Consider the following 21,623-nt stretch of genomic DNA (forward strand, 5'->3'; position numbering starts at 1 on the left):
TTCACCCTACTGTTACATATACAATTCAAAGGGAGATTCAACCCAAGTAACATTGCAAGTTTTATCGTGGTTTTATAGCATTCTACAAGTCTAAATCATGGTCATAAAACCAAAATTGTTACTTGGGAAGGATGCCTAATGAATTTTCTAATAAAGTAGCTAATGTAAATTCATGGAAAAATGGTCATGAAACAGCAAACCGTAACAAAACATTGAGGTACTTTATTAGAAAATTCATTATGCACCCCTTTGGATCCCCCTATGAATTGTATATGTTACAGTAGGGTATAAGTTGATGAACAAAATATCGTTGGAATTAGCTGCCAATACCTGCTAACTTGCAGGTTACACCTCCTCAAAGATAGCGTTAAAAATGTTAAACGGGCGCAAATCCTAAAAACAAAGAGATAGCGATTTATTTTCTTCAGCAAAAATGTGCATTTTTCAAGCACCTGCAACTTTTCACAAAATAAAAAAAAAAAAAATAGAAAATTCAAACAAGTAAGTCATGGTAAAAAAAGTACGAGGTTGTATCCAAGACACGACCGTAGATTTGACGTAGAGTTACGAAAGGTAGTTTGATGTCACAGCAAAAGTATAGTAAATATTAAATTGTTTGCTTAACGCGTGAAGTGAAAAGGTTCGATAGGTTGAAATTCGGAAGCAATTTAAAAGTTCTGCTTTTGAGGTGCTATGTCGGTGATCATGTAGTACATGCCAATCCTGGACGATATGTCTTGGAGACAAGCTCTTACTTGAACTCTTTAGTTCACTCTTTTATCAGTCATTTGTGGTCCTGAAAAAGACCGACGAGTTCTTCGATGAGTCTAGTGGTGTGCGTTGAAGTGCCTGGCGTAAGCCGACATGGAACCGCCACTAGCACAGATCTTGGTGGTAGTAGCAAATATTCGAATGAGATCTTGGATGACTGAAGTGGAGGAGGGTTTCGTGTCAACAGCAGTTGAACACGAGTTAGCCAATCCTAAGCTCTATGGGAAACCTGATATATATTAAGCATTTAACCAGATACAACGACACAACCGACGTTGATGCAACATCCTCGTATATATTGAATGAGCGAAAGGGAATCCGGTTACAATTCCGGAGCCTGTTGAGTATACGTTTGCATTGGCGTTTGCATACCGGCAACGGTAGCGCCTTTGTAACCATGGCAACATGAATCCTTTTCTTCGAGAAGCCAACAAAAGATATCGGAAGAGTTTTCTTTTCTGTTTTACAGTCACACTAGCCATGGAAGTCTTTCATAGAGAGATATGGTTGGACAGGCTGGTAGAGCATGGTATTAAATTGCTGTGTCAATATTCTCTTCTTGGACCTTGAAAATCGAAAACTGAGGCACGCAAACTCTCAACAGCTTGTACCGAATCCGCAGCAGATCTCCAAGGTTTAGAGTCTCTAGTCGATAGATTAATGTAGGTAAGGGAAGTCGGCAAATTAGATCCGTAACTTCGGGATAAGGATTGGCTCTGAAGACTGGGATGACTCGAGCTATGCTCCCGCTTCGCGGTGGGGGTTTGCCTCAATGCGTTCCTCCGTGGGTGCACGCTTGCGCGCGGGGCCTTCGCGGGCTCCCGTGTGTGGGTATGTGTCCCGCGGGCGCTGCAGTCATCACCAAACAGTCAATTCAGAACTGGCACGGCTGAGGGAATCCGACTGTCTAATTAAAACAAAGCATTGTGATGGCCTCAACAGGTGTTGACACAATGTGATTTCTGCCCAGTGCTCTGAATGTCAACGTGAAGAAATTCAAGCAAGCGCGGGTAAACGGCGGGAGTAACTATGACTCTCTTAAGGTAGCCAAATGCCTCGTCATCTAATTAGTGACGCGCATGAATGGATTAACGAGATTCCCTCTGTCCCTTCCTTGAAAGCCATTAATTTTAGAACAATGCTGTGGAATTTTTTCCTCGATGATCTTAGAGATGATAGCTTTTTCCTCATTCTTCGGTGAATGGACGCTAATGTGGGCTGCAGCTCGCTGCTTGCGGGCAGTCTTTCGTTGTGTACTGTAGAACACCACCACTCACCACACCACACGTGGTGATTGAGTAAACACCGTTCGATGAGACCGGATGGAATACAATTTTGAAATCTGTGTTAGGGAAAGCGCTTTTTGCAGGCAATCGGTGAAAATTTTAATTATCATAGCAACAGTTGCACATTCGTGGAATTTGGAAAAATGATAAAGTCTTAATGTTAACAGATGCATAGAAAAATTTCCTATCGATTGGCGTATTATGAATTAAAATCCATTATCTCTGGATTAAAATCAGACCATTTTCATGCCACGAACGATTTTGGTTTTTGAAATTGCACATGATATGTTAACTTATGGGAACTAACATCCGATTGATGACTTTGACAAATGTCCAGAAATTACTCTTTAACTAATCTATGGTGCTCCTGAAAAGGACTGTTTTTTCTCGTGATGGTTGAGTAATGCTGAGCTATTTAGAGTGTTCAACACAGTTAAGGCTGGCGACCTGCATGCTGTTTGGAGCGTGGGTGACGCGCTTGGCATACATGGCCCACAGCGACTCACAACGAGCAACTGAATCCGATCAGTAGCGGTGCGGCTTCTTCCTCTTTCTTCGGTGAATGGACGCTCATGTGGGCTGCATCTCGCTGCTTGCGGGCAGCCTTTCGTTGTGTACTGGAGATCAATGTTCAACGAAGCGCGCCGAAAGCCCTGCTGCTGCTGCTGCTGATGACGACTGACCGGACATCGCCACACACGGGGATTTAATAAGTACCGTGAGACCGGATGAAATTCGATTCTGAAATCTGTGTTATGGAAAGCGCTTTTTGCAGGCAATCGGTGATAATTTTGATCACCATTGCAACAGTTGGACATTTGTGTAATTTTCAATAGTAACCTATTGAAAATTAATAATGTGTTCATTTTATCAGGTTCGTAGAAAAATTTCCAATCGATTGGCTTGTTTAGAATAAAAATCCATTCGCTATTGACAGAGTTATATATGGTCAAAACCTGACCACTTTTCGTAATGCGGTCGATTATGGTTTTTTGAAATTGCACCCCCAATATGTTGCCGAAAGACGTAATCCTACGTCAAAAAAGGTTTTTAAGGGGGTCCTACCATTTGTACTCTATTTTCACCTTAAAAATTCGTTCACTTGAGCGATAGAAAATTGTCGTCTTCGACAAAGTTTCTTAAAATGACTATATCTTCAATGTTTTTGTAAATGTTCATCAATTTTAATAATACATAAAAAGTGTTTTTTCTTCATATTAGTGTACATCACCCTTAATCGAAAAAATTCACCACTCAAATAAAGTACAATTGAAGTCAGTGATGCAAAATATCATGACACTCACGTGACTCTCGTCTTCGCATCAACCGACTATCGCTGACAGATCGTTTTGTCACGCAGTGAGAGTTAGAGCCATGGCAAACAACAATCACCAATAATGGTCGCTGCTCACAAGCAAATCGTTACACTCGCTGCTGATAATGAAAAACACAACGAAATCAGTAAAAACTTCTGCAGTACGATCATGAGAAAAAGCGAAACGACAGTAGAAAATGAAAACAATGCCTTCGCATTCCAAGTTCGTCTCGGCAGGCGCGAGTGTCTGAGTTACAAACAAAGCAGGCAACATGAAACGGAAGCTGTTGGGCTCACTCACCAACACACTCACATATGCAAGCAAAGCAGCAACTGCTTCAAAACGAGTGTCGTGATTGTCACGAATGACCAGATCGGTGATGGATCACAACATAAGACGGCATTCACCAGTTGCTTTTTACTTCTTTGGTCAACTTGATGGATGGTCATGGAGAGAGCTTCGACGAGCACATTGATAGGAATGTACAAAGCGTTATTACCATCAGCTGTTTGATGATGGTGATTGTGATAGGTCGCAACTCTGATTGAAGTAACATTCTAGAAGACATCAAAATGCTACACTCAATAGTTTCGTCGCAAATGACCATGTCACACTTTTTTTGATTTCGTCCCTCTGTGCGAGGGTTCGGAAAAGGCTGAGTTTTGTTCAGTAGTTCGTCTTTGTTAGCTGACTGATAGTTAACTCTTCGAGCACCGAACTGAAAATGACCTCGACACTTTTTTTCAAAATGATGTATTTTGGATTCTATTTAACTTTTAAAGAATATGTTACCTGCGTTTGCCATCGCTCCGTAAAATCCATATTATTATGTTATAACAAAATTTCCCAGAGATCAGTACTCTTTCAGTAGTGCGATTTTAAATTCGACTATGCAGTAGACTGATGCAAAATTTGAAATTTTCGCTCCACAGTGTTCGAACGGTTCCAATTTGGTTCCTGATTAGCCTTCCAAAATTTGAAATCATTTAGTAAGAAACTGACTTGGCACAATCCATTTGAAGTTTATATGGAAAATACTATTGAAAAACCAAATTTTGTATTCATATCTATTTAATAATTAACCCCATTACTCTGCTGTAAAAATCGACAGCTGTAAATTTGCACAACTGCAACTTTGTTGAAACCCATTTTAACTGCTGAGAAAATTTTCCATAAGAGTAGCTATAAATAATTTTAACGGTGCAATATGAAAGAAGGATAGAAGACTACGAAGAAAAAGTTTGGTTTCTCCATAGTAATTTTCATATAAACTTCAAACGGTTTGTGCCCAGTCAGTTTCTTACCAAATCAGTTCAAACCTTGAGAGGCTAATGTAGACCCGATTTGGAACTGCTTGAGCACTGTGGAGCGAAAATGCCAAATTTTACATCAATCTACTATGCAGCATTATTCTAGATATGGAAATAAATTTTCAGGGGAAAATATGTACGGAGAAATTATTCAGTTTAAATTTGCTTAAATTACTTGAGCTTGAGCTTGAGCTTGATTGACCGCCCACGGTTGCTACTCTGTTACTGCCAGATCAGCTGTAATTACACAGAGAACCAATAGACGATGCTTGAGACTAGCAATCCTCTATGTGTAAAAATTGGTGATTTTAAATTAGGCAATACCAGCGCCGGCCGCGCCCGAACACAGGTCAAGAAAGGAATGGGAAGGATTGTGTTGACATGACACTCGCTTTGATGGAAGCCGAGAACACCTCTGCACTTCCACGAGGAATCACTGGGATGTTGGATAAGAGGGTTGGGTTTGCAGCAGGGTTCGTTTTGGTAAACGATAAGCTGAATTGATGTCCTAACGATCATATAACGCAAAGGAGCTTGGGACTAAACCCACGGTCTTCTGCTCAGTAAGCAAAAACGTTTGCCACTAGGCAGACGAGCACCTTTTTAATCACCGAGTTGCTGTTATTACCATGTAGTCATATTAACAAATAAAACGATTGACGAATCTTGAATGTGGATAGGCCTGAGATTAGACTCATGATTTTCTGCTCAGTAAGCAAAAACGGTTGCTCTAAGGCCACCGAGCCCCTCATATCACATAATACCGTTGCTCAAATTTGTGTATCCATTCAAACCCGGAACCAACGACAACAACGAGTTTCGCAAAATACACGATACACAAGCGATTTTACCATAAATCTCTTTGATATGTAAGGACCTGGGACCGCGTTTTTCTGCACAGTAAGCAGGCCACTGTAACCGACGATCTTTCAAATCCGAAAACTAAAAACTACGAAAAAGTACTTAGGCCTTCATTAAGTTCTACTTTCACGCGACGTTTAATTACAGGGTCCTATCCAGGATTACATCTGAAAAATCCAAATCTGGCCAACGCCCACCTAAACCTGTTCTAATCCACCTGAAATGACTAACGAATGGAAGACTTTGACTACCCAGCCATGCAATAGTCTCATTCCGTGCCTTATGGCAACTTGGCACCACACAGGGGAGACTTGGTCCTGTACCCAATGCTTAACTTATCTCCATTCCACTCAGTTACTCGCAATTTCTTGTGATATAGTGGGCGGAATATTATTATATGAGACAATTCAATGCAGACGTCTTTCCAAATTTGGCAGATCGACAGGTAATCGGTGAGTTACCACGATAGTTGCTATTCAGCAACTCGACAACGTCCCATCGTCAACGCCTGCTATGAGAATTTCTCATTGCAGACGCCAACGAAATGACGTCATCGAGCTATCGATCAACTACCCTGGTTATCGCCTGGTACCTTATAGCACGATTCTAGGAGGCGAACCGGAAGAATCGATGAGCTAGCTTTCCCCCTTTAAATTTGCTTAAATTACTTGCCACTAACTTGAAAAAAAAAATTAAATAAAAAAATTAACTAACAATTGTACCAACCACCATTTAACATGACCAAATAAATGATATGAAAGGAGAACTAATATCATTTCCAACAATATAAAAACATCAGAAATCCGTTTATATTACCAACGATATTATAAGATATAGTGCAAATGTGATTTTGGTTTGGTGCTCGAAGAGTTAAAGCTGAGGTGGTGGTCCAGCCACACGTCCAGCACCTACGGATACTTGGATACATCAAAAATATTCATCATATTGGCAATATTAAGCCATTTTATTAATTACCTGGAAAGTTTCATTTTGGCACTAACACTCCAGTTTTTGGTCCTAGTGCTAAATCAAATTTAAAATTTATGTTCATAATTTTATTTGCGTGGCATTTATGGCATTATATATGTTCTAACTTTGAATCAAAATAAATTTAGTAAAGAATGAAAATATGGGAAAATTAAGATACGGCCGATTAGAGAACCACTAGTCCCAAAAACTGGTACACTTATCCAATTAATAAGATTGATAATTGAGAATTTGAAAAATCCCTAAACGTGAGATGAAATTGAACTGTTACATTAACTTTTGCTAATAAGTCGTATAGAAATAATCAGCAAAGTTATTCAACAAGTATAATAACCAATACCATAGCAACTTCTCAAAGGGAAATGACAGCCCCCTCAGCATCAAAACCCAGCTACGCCAGTGGCCAACCATCCCACCGTTTGTAGTACCTATAGTAGGAAGTGGTAGCATAGTAGAACTAGTGTGTAGTAGACTCCTGCCAAAAAGCAGAAAACCTTTGTGCCCGTAGAGGAAGAAGAAGCAGTAACTAGCTAAAATTAAGCGATGAAAAACGTTCAAAATATTGGAATTACGTGTGTCGAAAGGCAAAAGAAGCAAACATCCCATTTGTGTAGAATTTGAAACCAGCTCCAACCATCCTCCGATTATACCTCCCAACTCCAAACCGAATGCCGGACGAGAAACACAGCAATCTCGCACATCTCATCCCGCATCACCTCGCCTCGTTCTCGCTTGATGAAATTGGCATTGCATCAGGAGACATATCACATCCCATCACATCCCGATCGATCTCATTCGCAGATCTGAATTTCAACAATTTTCGCTCAGAGTCAGCATTCCGTATGTGTGTGTTTGTAACTATTGCTCAGCTGTAACGATTATCAGTTTTTCCCATTTTCGTCTCCTCAATTCAAACTCAATTCATTTGCTCTCGTCCCGTCTCATCCCCCCCCCCCCACACCGAACCATCACAAAATTGCATCTTTGTAATTCCCTCTGATTTCTTTGAACCCTCCGGCAACCCGCTTCCCCCTGTTCCCGAAAACTTGCAACTACAACAACACGAAAAACCCGAAACCCCCACCAACTTCCCGGAACCTCTTCCAGATATTACATGGAAAGAAAAATTTTCCAACACCTACTCGAGCTGAAAAGCCTGCAGATCCGCTCGACCAAGGTGAACGAGAGCGGCCTGGTGAAGCGGGCCATCGACGACTACCACAAATCGACGATCGAGCTGGGCTACGAGACGGGCTCGACGCTGCGGCGCTATCCCTACTCGGAGTACTCGTTCAAGAACTTCGAGCTCTTCCTGTACGATACGCTGAAGAGCCTGCAGAAGCGCGAGACGTACAACTTCCAGAACATCTCCGAGGTGTACGACGAGGTGAGTACGGATGGACGAGATGGGGGGGTGCGAAACAATCGAGCTCTGTAATTGAATGTGTCAGTTTACGATCCTGTCTTGCATTGTAGCGTTGCCGTTGGGTGCCCTTTGCCCTCCGTGGCTGGATGGGTGTTTTGTGTTGTTTTATGTGGTCTGTTACTATGTTTAGCTGTTTGTCGTCGCTCGATGGATGAAGATATAAAACCTGCTGGATTGCTTTTGCTTGGATGGAGGGTGGGGATTAAAGCGGTTGCGAACCCAAATGAATACATTGAATTTATTTGGGTGAGTTTGATGCTTCGGGGGGAAATGATCAATTGTTTTGTTGCTGTTGACGTACTCATCAATGTGAACAACGGTTCTGTAAATCTTATTATTACTATTGATTGTGAAATGACGTTTTTAGAATGTGATGATTCCAAATATTTTCTATCAGCTTTGTCTTAGACGTCAATTTTATTAGAAGAGACCGTTTCGTTCTTTGATTTAATGAATAATTACTGCACTGCAGTTATTCGCATTACAGTCCCATGTCCTATTGATTTCCTATCTACATGGGACTGTTATGCGAATAGTGGCAGTGCACTACTTAAAACCAAGGTTGCAAAGACTCATTTCAGCTAAAACAATGTTTTTCTAAATTATGAAATAATTAGATGTCATGATCAAATTTTGAATTGGTAGGATACAAGAAGAGGTTGCAAAGAATGTGTTTGACATATTAAACCTGTTTATTTCACTTCATGAGAGTCACAATCAGCAATTTTTCACAAACTCACTCACTCACTCACTCACTCACTCACTCACTCACTCAGCGATCAGCAAATCGCTGATTGTGACTCATAGAAAGCAAAATTTACAGGTTTTGTGTTTCCAACGCATACTTTGTAACCTCTTCTTGTAAGTTACAAGTAAAACATGCCATCATACCATCTTTTGGTTTTATTATTCCGAAAAACATTATTTTAGCTGAAATGAGTCTTTGCAACCTTGCTTAAAACTATGGCAAGAGTCATGGTCGGTTCGTCACCTTCAATGAACCAAATTTACGGGGTTTGTAGGAAATTCGGACGTCAAAATCAAAAGTGGCCGCAAAACAATGAACATGCAACATTTGGAACATTTTAGACTTGTGAGTCACAAGTTGTGACCAGGCATGGAAAATCATTTACATTCATTTGCCTCTAACTGTTTTCATCAACAGCATTCCGCAAAATAATGTAAAGAGGTTTTGTTATTAGCTACAACTTTTGCTCATATTTTAAATCTGTATCTCTTATGCATCACGAACTAGAGCGGGCAGAACTTGTTGCTGTTTTTCAGTGAATGTAAAATACATTCACTGAAAAACAGTAGTAGCTTCTGTTCGCTCTGGTTCGTCATGCATCAGAGATACGGATTTGACTTTTTGACAAAAGTTGTAGCTAATAACAAAACGTTCAAAAGCTCTATACATCATTTTGCGGAATGCTGTTGATGCAAAACAGTTAGAGGCAAACGAATGTAAATGAATGCACGAAATGAATGCAAATTATTTTCCATGCCTGGTTGAGACTATCTTCATACCCTCACAACAAATTTTGCATATTTTCAAACCTCTAACAAATCTCGATAGTTCTATTTTTATCATTTAAAACTTCGAGCTTTTTCTATATTTCATCAACTTCTGGGACAGGGAAGAGACTTAACATCTGGTACAAGAAAAGCAAATCTGGAGCATAGAAATATTTTTCAGGTTTTGGAACGAAAGTTTAAACCATTCAAACATGTCGAGTTTCCAAGCCATTCCCGAAACATGTGACTTGAATTATTCAAATCAGCCCTTCCATAGTAAAACGATATAGTGATTCTCAGAATTTCGTAAAAATTGCTTGTTTTCTTTTTTATCGCGAAATAATAGACCCGTATTTTTTTTTTTACTTTGTCATTAGGGTGACCATTTCCATGTCAGGGTGATCAAAAAAATCGATTTTTTTTTCAAAAATTAATTTCTTTTGAATCATGGCGCCGATTTCAAGAATCAGAATAAAAAATGAAAGATAATTGAAAATAATTCTGGATAATTTGAATAATTCAAAGCCACAAATTTCAGGTATGGCCTGGAAACTTGACATGTTTGCATGGTTTAAAATTTGCGCAATTGAGGATTGCAACGATTTTTGCCTGAAATTATTAATTATTTTGTTGGACATTTGTTCTAAAGTCTCAACATTCGAAATTCTATGTACCTCAGTAGTACTGTACCAGGGAGGCAACTTCAAAACCATCTTCAGAACTTTGTTCTGAATCCTTTGAAGTGCTTTTTTCCTGGTAGTGCAACAACAAGACCATATTGGCACAGCGTAAAGCATGGCCGGTCTAAAAACTTGTTTAAATATTAGAAGTTTATTCGTCAGGCAAAGTTTGGATTTCCTGCTAATAAGAGGATACAAACATTTAATATATTTGTTACATTTGGCTTGAATGCCCTCAATGTGATCTTTAAAAGTTAATTTTTGGTCAAGTATTAATCCAAGATATTTCACTTGGTTTGACCAGGAAATTGGAACTCCGTTCATAGTGACTATGTGACTACTACTAGGTTTCAAAAACGAAGCTCTAGGCTTGTGTGGAAATATTATAAGTTGAGTTTTGGAAGCGTTGGGAGAAATCTTCCATTTTTGTAAATAAGAAGAGAAAATATCTAAACTTTTCTGAAGTCTGCTGCAAATAACACGAAGACTTCTTCCTTTAGCAGAAATGCCTGTGTCATCGGCGAACAAAGATTTGTGGCAACCCTGAGGCAAATCAGGGAGGTCCGAAGTGAAATACAATATAGGCCCAAGAATGCTACCCTGAGGAACTCCTGCTCTAACAGGTAGTCGATTCGATTTGGAAACTTGATAATTTACCTGCAGAGCTCTGTCAGTTATATAATTTTGAACTAACTTCATAATATAAAGTGGAAAATTAAACTTTTTCAATTTAGCAATCAAACCTTCATGCCAAACACTGTCGACTGCTTTTTCTATGTCTAGAAGAGCAACTCCAGTTGAATGGCCTTCAGATTTGTTTGAACGAATTAAATTGGTAACTCTTAAGAATTGATGGGTAGTTTAATGCCCATGGCGAAATCCAAACTGCTCATCTGCAAAAATTGAGTTCGTATTGATGTGAGGCATCATTCTATTTAAAATTATCTTTTCAAAAAGTTTACTTATTGAAGAAGGCAAACTTATTGGACGGTAGCTAGAAGCTTCAGCTGGATTTTTATCCGGCTTCAAAATTGGAACAACTTTTGCATTTTTCCATTTATCAGGAAAGTATGCCAAATGGAAACATCTGTTAAATAATTTTACCAAGAAAGTCGAAGTACTCTCTGGGAGTTTTTGATGAGGATATAGAAAATTCCATCATCACCTGGAGCTTTCATATTTTGAAACTTTTTCGTTATAGACCTTACTTCGTCCAAATCAGTCCCCCAGGAATCATCAAACATATTTTCCCGAGAGAAAATATTCAGAAAATCCCGAGCAACCTGATTCTCAATAGGACTAGTAAGACCCAAACTGAAATTATGGGAACTCTCGAATTGCTTAGCAAGTTTCTGAGCTTTTTCCAAATTTGTGATCAAAATGTTACCACCTTCTTTAAGCGCTGGAATTGGCTTTTGAGGTTTTTTCAAAATATTTGTGAGTTTCCAGAAGGGTTTGGAACTCGGGTCTAATTTAGAAGCATTATTTTCAAAAGTTTTGTTCCTCAGGGCAGAGAATCGCCTTTAAATTTGTTTTTGCAAATCCCGCCAGATAACTTTCATGGCAGGATCGCGTGTTCTTCGATATTGTCTCCTACGGACATTTTTCAGACGGATCAAGAGCTGAAGATCATCGTCTATTATAATCGAATCGAATTTAACCTCGCATTTTGATACTGAGGCAGCTCTTGTTTCAACTACAGAAGTAGTCAGAGATTTAAGAGCATAATTAATTTCATCTTTGGTTTGCAAAGGAATGTTTGGATCGAAGTTATATTCCATAAATGTTCGATATTGCTCCCAATCAGCTCTATGGTAATTGAAAGTAGAGCTGTTCGGATTACAAATTATTTCTTGGGATATTTCAAAAGTTACTGGAAGGTGATCACTACTAAGACGATGTCATCCGCGTACACCAGGATATACCGTATGCGTGATAATGTTTGCACCATCGTACAAAATGGTGAGTTGACAACCTGGAAGGAGCGGAATACCTAGCCCTGGTCCTCACAAGTTCCTACTTCACGCCTCCTCGAGTCATATGATAACAAAAGACTACCAGCTGAAACATGGACACAGCTGGTTGGCGTAGCCTGGGCAATGTTGCCAGTCCGGCAATAGTAAAGTGAAGAGGTGCGACGCGAACACTGGCGTGGTAACCATAGTACGGTGATAGAGAAAATGCTTCACCAAACCTGAGCGTCTGCTCACCATGGAGGTGCGGCTCAAAACGGCGTCTGTTCTCCATGTTAGGAGCGGCTGATCACCGTCCTAGTGCTAGCGTGGGACTCTAAACAGAGCTGTGCATGATGGTCCCCCGGCGAGACAGGGGGTTGGGGCAGGCCCAACAAGCCGCCCTGAAAAAAAAACAAAGTTGCAAATACCGAAGAAAGAAATACGGATCGGAACAATCGGCACAGACCTACGCGACGAAATAAGGACTATGATTGGAAACTCGGAACATGGAACTGCAAATCGCTCGGCTTCCCGGGTTGCGATAGGTTAATCTATGATGAACTTCAACCACGCAACTTCGAAGTCGTAGCACTGCAGGAACTTTGCTGGACGAAACAAAAGGTATGGAAAAGCGGGCATCGAGCGGCTACTTTCTACCAGAGCTGTGGCACCACCAACGAGCTGGGAACCTGCTTTGTAGTGCTGGGTAAGATGCGCCAACGCGTGATTGGTTGGCAACCGATCAACGCGAGGATGTTCAAGTTGAGGATTAAGGGCCGTTTCTTCAACTACAGCATCATCAACGTGCACTACCCACACGAAGGGAGACCCGACGACGAGAAAGAAGCGTTCTATGCGCAGCTGGAGCAGGTGTACGACGGCTGTTCGCAACGGGACGTCAAGATCGTCATCGGCGACATGAACGCTCAGGTAGGACGAGAGGCAATGTATAGACCGGCAATCGGGCCAAACAGCCTGCATGCCGCATCGAACGACAACGGCCAACGATGCGTGAACTTTGCAGCCTCCCGGGGTATGGTAGTTCGAAGTACCTTTTTCCCCCGCAAGTATGTCCACAAAGCCACCTGGAGATCACCTGACCAACACACAGAAAACCAAATCGATCACGTTCTAATCGACGGGAAATTCTTCTCCGACATTATCAACGTCCGCACGTACCGCAGTGCGAACATAGATTAGGACCACTACCTAGTTGCAGTATGCATGCGCTCAAAACTCTCGACGGTGCATAACACACGTCGAAGTCGAACGCCACGACCCAACATTGAGCAACTACGGGACACCGGAGTTGCCCAGGACTACGCGAAGCAGCTGGAAGTTGCACTACCCACGGAAGAGCAGCTTGGCGCAGCTTCTCTTGAAGATGGCTGGAGGGACATCCGTTCCGCCATAGGTAGTACTGCTGCAGCGGCACTAGGTACTGCAATACCGGACCGAAGAAATGACTGGTTTGACGGCGAATGCAAACTGTTAGTAGAGGAGAAGAATGCAGCACGGGCGAGAATGCTGCAACACCGCACGAGATTGAATGTGGAGCGATACAGACAAGCGCGGAACAGACAAAACTCGGTTTTCCGAAGGAAGAAGCGTCAGCAGGAAGACCGAGATCGCGAGGCGATGGAAAATCTGTACCGCGTAAACGACACACGGAAATTCTACGAGAAGCTAAATAGTTCGCGCAAAGGCTACGTGCCGCAAGCCGATATGTGCAAGGACTTGGACGGTAGCCTTCTCGCGAACGAGTGTGAGGTGATTGAGAGGTGGCAGCAGTACTATGACGAGCACCTCAACGGTGAAGCAGCAGAAAACGAAGGTGGCACGGCAACAGACCTTAGAGCACGCGCAGAAGACGACAGGCTACCGGCCCCTGATCTTCAAGAAGTTGAGGAGGAGATCGGTCGGCTGAAGAACAACAAAGCAACTGGTGTAGATCAACTACCAAGTGAGCTATTGAAATACGGTGTTGAAGCACTGGCTAGAGCGCTGCACTGGGTAATTGCCAAGATTTGGGAGGAGGAGATATTACCGGAGGAGTGGATGGAAGGTGTCGTATGAACAATCTACAAAAAGGGCGACAAGTTGGATTGCTGCAACTACCGCACGATCACACTGCTGAGCGCCGCCTACAAGGTACTCTCATAAATTCTATGCCGCCGTCTGTCACCATATGCAAGAGAGTTCGTGGGGCAATACCAGGCGGGATTCATGGGTGCCCGCGCTACCACGGACCAAATTTTCGCGATTCGGCAGGTTCTGCAGAAATGCCGCGAATACAACGTGCCCACACATCATTTGTTCATCGATTTCAAATCCGCATACGACACAATCGATCGAGATCAGCTATGGCAGATTATGCACGAGTACGGATTTCCGGATAAACTGACGCGATTGGTCAAGGCGACGATGGATCGAGTGATGTGCGTTGTTCGAGTATCGGAGACACTCTCGAGTCCCTTTGAATCTCGAAGGGGGTTACGGCAGGGTGATGGACTTTCGTGTCTGCTGTTCAACATCGCGTTAGAAGGTGTGATCAGAAGAGCTGGGATAGACACGAGTAGCACGATCTTCAGGAAGTCCATCCAGCTTCTTGGCTTCGCCGATGACATTGACATCATGGCACGGAACTTTGAGACGATGGCGGAAACGTACATCAGACTCAAGGCTGAAGCTAGGCGGATTGGACTTGCCATCAACGCATCAAAGACAAATTACATGAAAGGAAGAGATTCTAGGGAAGACAATGTTAGCCTCCCACCCCGAGTTCAGATTGACGGTGACGAAATTGAGGTGGTCGATGAGTTTGTGTATTTTAACTGACTGCCGAAAATGATACCAGCAGAGAAATTCAAAGACGCAGTATGGCAGGGAATCGTGCCTACTTTGGACTCCGGAGGACGCTCCGGTCGAATAAAATTCGCCGCCGCACGAAGTTGACTGTCTACAAGACGCTGATTAGACCGGTGGTCCTTTACGGCCACGAGACCTGGTCTATGCTCGTGGAGGACCAACGCGAACGGTGTTTTCGAACGGAAGGTGTTGCGTACCATCTACGGTGGAGTGCAGATAGATGACGGAACGTGGAGGAGGCGAATGAACCACGAATTGCACCAGCTGCTGGGAGAACCATCCATCGTCCACATTGCAAAAAATGGGCGACTACGGTGGGCTGGGCACGTCGTAAGAATGCCGCACGACGTCCCAGTGAAAATTGTTCTAGAAAGCGACCCAACAGGAACAAGAAGAAGAGGCGCGCAGCGGGCAAGGTGGATCGACCAAGTAGAAGGTGACCTGCGGACCCTTCGCAGACTACGAGGCTGGCGAACTATGGCCATGGATCGAGTAGAGTGGAGACGACTTCTTCGGACAGCAGAGGACAACAAGGCCTTAGCCTGATTGGTAAGTAAGTATCGTACAAATAAGGTTTCCGTTTCAATGCCTTGGTTTTCATTGCATGCACGTAACCTATAGCTCATACAGTGGCGTCACCCTAACCTCAATCTACCTGTTCAACAACTCTCAAAACGTAAACAAACAAAACAATATTGGTTCCAATGGATACAAATCAGTGAAACTAGAAGACCCTATGCCTTTTGAAACTGATTTGAATGTAATCATGACCCTAAATAACGTTTTCAAAGTTGTTGAACAGGTAAAAAGTGAGGTTACGCGACGCCACTGAGCTCATACCATAGTAGGCTGTGTATAAAAGAAAATGATTTACTTAGTTTGACAGTTGCACCATGACGAAGTGGCAGCGTATTCGTGATTTGTCCCACGCGCAAATGTCGCAAAAAGACATTTCAATCGCCGTGGGAGTGTCCCGGTGGACCGTCAAAAGGGTTTTAGACCGAGAAAAAAAAGGACAACTATCCGCGAAGGTGGCCACAGGTCGTCCGAGGTCAGCTCGGGTTCCGAGGGTTATCACTACTATCAAAAGGAAGATCCGGGTGAATTCAGTGCGTTCAATAAGGAAAATGGCAAAGGAACACGGGATCAGTGACTTTACGGCACTGAAGATCGGAAGATTGCGGGGCGAAGTCGAGGGCACGGAAAAAAACTCACATGATTACCAACCGCATCCGGGAGCTACGAGTCGAACGATGCAAGAAAATATTGAACTTTCTTAAGCGAAAAAATCCGGTAATCCTGTTCACCGACGAGAGCATGTTTACCGTCGATGCCGTATCAAATTCTAGAACCGACCGGTATATTAGTGTTCTTCCGGTAAAAGACGTGGCCGACGAGCACAAGAACGTGTATCTGACCAAGCATCCTGCTAGCGTTATGGTGTTTGGATTGGTAGCTTCCGATGGCTAAAAAAATGCATCCGGTGTTCATTCCAGAAGGCGACAAGGTCAACACGGAGGTCTACATTGGGATTTTAAATAAGTATGTTCTTCCGTGGATCAAAGAACAGTACGGTCCGAAGCCAAATGTTGTATTTCAACAAGATGGGGCTCCGTACCACACCTCGAACCGCACTCAGAAGTGGTTGCAGGAACATCTTCCGTTCTGGGCGAAGGATATGTGGCCGCCATCCAGCTCCGATCTTAATCCGCTGGATTACTCAATATGGCGTGGCATGAAGGCCAAGGCCTGTTCTAAACGCCACCCGAGTACAGCAAGCCTCAGACAAACATTGACCCGTACCTGGAGAGACATGGATCCGGACTACATTATTAGAACCTGCCGTGCATTCCGGAAGCGTGTGGAGACCGTAATTGCAGCATGTGGAAACTCGATCGATGATTAACATAGTTAAAGACTCTGAGAAACATACACATTTTAAATAAATAAAAAAAAAAACTCGAAAACGAAAGTTTTGAGAATTTTTTTAATTTTGACATTTTTCAATGGGGCAAACATTATCACGCATACATTAAATTCCTTTTGGTAACTGGTCAAAGATGCTGTTCATGGCCACTAAAAATAGGGTCACGGCAAGGACTGACCCTTGTGGTACCCCAGTTTCCTCGGTGGCTATCCTCGAGCGGTGATTATCAATTGTCACTTGGAAGGTTCTTTTCATAAGGTAATTCCGTAGGAAATGCATGATGTTCCCGGAGAGTCCCCACTGAGCCAGTTGTTTCAGTATTCCTGGAGTCCACCTCCGGTTTTAAAGTCACTATTTGGTCACTATTTTCGTAATGTTAGTCACTAAAGTCACTACTATTGTATCAAATACTCACTACCAGCCCTCAATTGTGTAAGGCAGCTTGTCAAAATGTATTTATGTCTGGGTAAGCTGGAAGCCATTCGGTCTAATAGTCAATGGTCTAATGACCATTCGGTCTAATGGTCTATCGGTTTTATGACCGTTAAGCCTAATGGCCATTTGGTCTAATAGCTGGACTCCTAATTTATATTTCTTCACCTTAAACAACAATTGATGTTGTTTCAACCTTAATCTCTTTAAGGTGCCCATTTTATCAATTATTTTGAGATTTTGAAAACAAATATGGGCTTGACAAGATTTCTTGTTTTTTTTAACTTATACCTACTTCAAATTGGAAAATTAAGCGGCATCTCACATCAAAAGACCTGGGTGCAATCCCAGTTGGCGCCACCGGGATTTTCTAAGGCATTACATCTCTGATCACGGGAAGTAAAGCCGTTGGTCCCCGCTCCATGAGTTGATGGATCGATAGGTAGGATTCAGGTGTTGGAGTCTCAAGATTCCACGATTCATAATTTTTCTCAAAAATCCAGCATAAGAAAAAATGTACAGCTCCAAAAACATGACAATTTAAATGAATCCCCTGTCGAGATATTTGCCGGTAACTTCATGATTGCATACTAAGCTTAAGTATGTGAATGTTCCTGGAATGTGTCCCACTATTTTGAGTTTCTGGTCCATAGCAACAATTTCAAGCTATAATTAGTAACGAAGTCACTAAGATGGTTCGCCAACTCAGAAAACGTTTTATTTTTCCGGGAATCTGGAAGAAAAATCTTAACTCTCAAGGGCCCAGCACAATGATAGCGGAAGCGGAACAGCAGCGGAAGCGGAAAAGCCCAATCTGAGCAAGTCTCCTTGTCGGATTGAAAACTAGTTATAATCAAATCGACTTCGGTTGGGCATATTGACGTCATTTGTGACTAACTGTCAAACTTGCCGTTTCCGTTCCGCTTCCGCCCACATAGCGTTTGGGCCTTCAGACTTGAATGTTCCTGAGGAACTTGGATGAGAACTGTTCAAGAATATGTACTTTAAATTGTTTAACCCCTAATCTTTCAACAGTTACGTTTGGGAAGGAAATCAATCAACGATGAGTTTAAATATGCCATCGTTATAGACAGTACAAAGTGAACCAACAATGTAATAAAGTGGGACAATATTAATAACTCCCAAGCGAAGCAAACTCGTAAACAAGTCTTTTGAGCGCAGTTTCCCACGATAGTCGTCCAAAGTTCTTTGAAATGACTTCGGTAATTCTGTTGGCCAATAGATCCAATTTTATCGAAAATCGTAACCTTACAATAAAGTGTCGCTTCCTGGCACGATACTCATTTTAACGATAATTCTATGACTGTCAATAATTGACTCGGTCACTTTCCATCAAACACCCGGTTCTCTAATTAAAATCCAATTTTCAGTTGAAATCAATAAAACAATCAAACTTTAATCAACCCCAACAACACGGCGTCCATCTGAATTCGAACTCACGTCAAAGTCCGCACATGAAACGTTCCAATCAGTTTTCAGGGAGGTTGAATCGTCGCTTCCAACTTTTACTACCACCGACCCGACAAAAAAGGTCCCAGAGTGCGATCGTGATTACTCAATTTATACTGCCAGTAATTTACTAGAAGTTGTCTAGTTGCCTCCGTCCCTCCAGCAAGGATTGTTTTATTGTGCAAAATTTATCTCGGTACTGAAACGACCCAATCCAATGCATCGTACCAGTCAGTCAGTTAGTAGCTAGCAACCGCCATGGGTCACAACCGACGACAGCTTTTAATGACGAATGCCTGACGTGACATTTGTGCTGCAAGATTAATTAAACTGTTGCACTCGGGAAATCCACTCGTGAGCTTGCAACAATGTCCTTTGGAGCAATTTTTCCCATCGAAACGAGGACAGATGGCTGATTGATTAGGCTAAGCAAATTGAAAGATTTCCAACCCGCTTGGTTCACATTGATGAGTAGGCAATCCTCGCCGATAAGTCTATTCAAAATTAGTTGTATAAAAATGCGAATGAATTATGACAATGACCTATCACAAAACTGATTCTTCATTCATCGAACTTTCTATCCAAAAATTTCACACAATCATTTCTATTTCTTTCTTCCGTCTCGTTTCTTTTTTTCGTCGTCGTGTCGCCACGATCTTGCCATCTCATCATTGCTAATATTTTAACCTACGCGTCATTCAACATTTCTCTCTGTTACGCCATTTTGCGAATATCACATCTTCTATTTCTGCGACTACATAAATATGTACCAAAAATATCCATCAACTACCACCACCACCGATCATCGTCATCATCATTTACTATGCGCGCGTGCTGTCGCTGTTGTCGTATCGTGTTGTCTCGCCTGTTGTTCTGTTTCGTTGTCAGCAAGAGGTATGCATGACAGATGAGGTATCATATATTTTATGACGAAAAGCATTTTTCATTTGCGCCTGGCACGGCGATTGTTAGTAGTTTGTCACAAACTTTTTTTTTTGTTTTCACTACACACACACACACGTACATTTGTAAGCACTCCCGTTTTAGTGTTGCATGGTTGTAGTACTACATCTTGCTGAATGATTAGATGAATATCTTGAAGGAGAACGTGTAGTTGCATGCATTAAAATTGTATTTACCGTAGTTTGCTTGGACCAAGTGTCTTTCAAATCAGAAAAATAGACATTTTTTTATATGTAGAAAATAATTGTTAACCTATCTATAGTGAACATTCGTAATCGACATTTTTTCAATAAATCCCTCCAATAAATTCTCGGTACACCTTTTATCTTGCTAAAAAATACTAAATATTGATTTTTTAAAGATTTCCTGCGTTTTGTAAACGCACTTCCATCATTTTGCTTGAGAAAATGGGGCGTTTCTGTGGTGAAAAACTACAAAGGACAGCCCTATGGGATTGTACCATAGAGGTAACTCTAAGACTAGAAGGACAGACAGAAGTTTCAGAAAAAATCACAAAATCTGTGAAAAATCGCCGAACTGTTTACCGAGCGTTCAGCTGTTGAGATTTCGGTAAAATTTCACGGCTTTTGGTAAAAATAATCTTAGTGTGTAATTGGTGGATTTGTTAGTTATTTCGATGCTTTTGGACAATGCTTGGCATTTACCACTTTTTCAAAAGTTTCTTGTTAAAAATTAACAGTCGAAAGCGTTATCGATGCGTAGAAATCGATTCTGATCGATTAGTAATACAATTATTGAAATTGTTCCAGGGACAGCTGAGTAATTAACGTTCAAAATCTTTCATAATTTCGTTACATGCTCCATTTTTGGTTTTCACAAAAAGTACCCTTATATAGAAATCACAGACGTAGTCCTACGTAAAAAAAAAACTGATTTCGCTATTACAGATTTCAATACCTAGCACTGAATAAATAAACTACAAGGGACAGCCCTTTGGCGTTGTATGCAATGGTGACATAGGACTACGTGGTCTTATATAATAAATCTAATTTGTTAACTGCAGCAGGAACTTGTGTTTTGTGTAGGAATAGGAATTTGAGCGGGGTTCTCTCAGTTTATACTTTTTAGTATGACGCGCTTGACAAATATGGCCCACAGCGACTCACGAAGAGCTACTGATTCCGATCAAGAGCGTTGTGGCTTCTTCCTCCTTCTATGGATGATCACGTGGGCTAAAGCTTGCTGATTGCAGGCAGCCTTTCGTTGTGTATTGGAGAACATCATCACTTACAATGCGGTGATTGAATAAACACCGTTTGGTGAGACCGGATGGAATTCAAGTTTGAAATCTGTGTTAGGGAAATCGCTTTTCGCAGTCAATCGGTGATTATTTTGATTATCATAGCAACAGTTGCACGTTCGTGCAATTTTAAACAGTGACATTTTTAAAATTGATAATGTCTTAATTTTAACAGATTCCTAGAAAAAAATCCTATCCAGTGGAATATTAAAAAATAAAATCCATCATCTCTGAATCAAAATCAGACCACTTTCATGCCGTGACCGACTTTGGTTTTTGAAATCGCACCCTCAATGTTGCCTTTCAGTTCATGGTATGTTAGATTTAAACATCTCTAGATAGAGCTGGAATTAGGGTGTAGCAGCTTTTGTAAACAATGACTTCTCTCGATGATTTGTAGGAATTCAAGGCACGCCCACACAAACCAAAATTAAATGAAGTCCTACCCTACCTGATGGTGATGTTGATTTGCGTGGGCGAGTCTTGACTTTCAATACATCATCGAAAGAAGTCATTGTTTACAAAAGCTGTTACACCCTCATTCAAGCTCTATATTTTTTTTCTGTTCGGGACATAAAACTACTGCGACCAGTAA

General features: G+C 41.6%; 1 protein-coding gene across 1 annotated transcript in view; it reads left to right on the forward strand.

Moving 5' to 3' along the window:
- Positions 1-21,623, forward strand: part of LOC135704131 (ankyrin repeat domain-containing protein 12) — a 53,381-nt gene that overhangs the window by 12,912 nt on the left and 18,846 nt on the right. The window contains exon 6 of the mRNA XM_065225570.1: positions 7,639-7,918. Coding sequence (XP_065081642.1) covers positions 7,639-7,918 — 280 coding nt within the window. The remainder of the gene's footprint in view (positions 1-7,638; positions 7,919-21,623) is intronic.

The sequence above is a fragment of the Ochlerotatus camptorhynchus genome, unplaced genomic scaffold (genome assembly GCF_037179485.1).
Source record: "Ochlerotatus camptorhynchus isolate MF236.1 unplaced genomic scaffold, CSIRO-AGI_Acam_v1.1 ptg000231l, whole genome shotgun sequence".
Taxonomy (NCBI): domain Eukaryota; kingdom Metazoa; phylum Arthropoda; class Insecta; order Diptera; family Culicidae; genus Ochlerotatus; species Ochlerotatus camptorhynchus.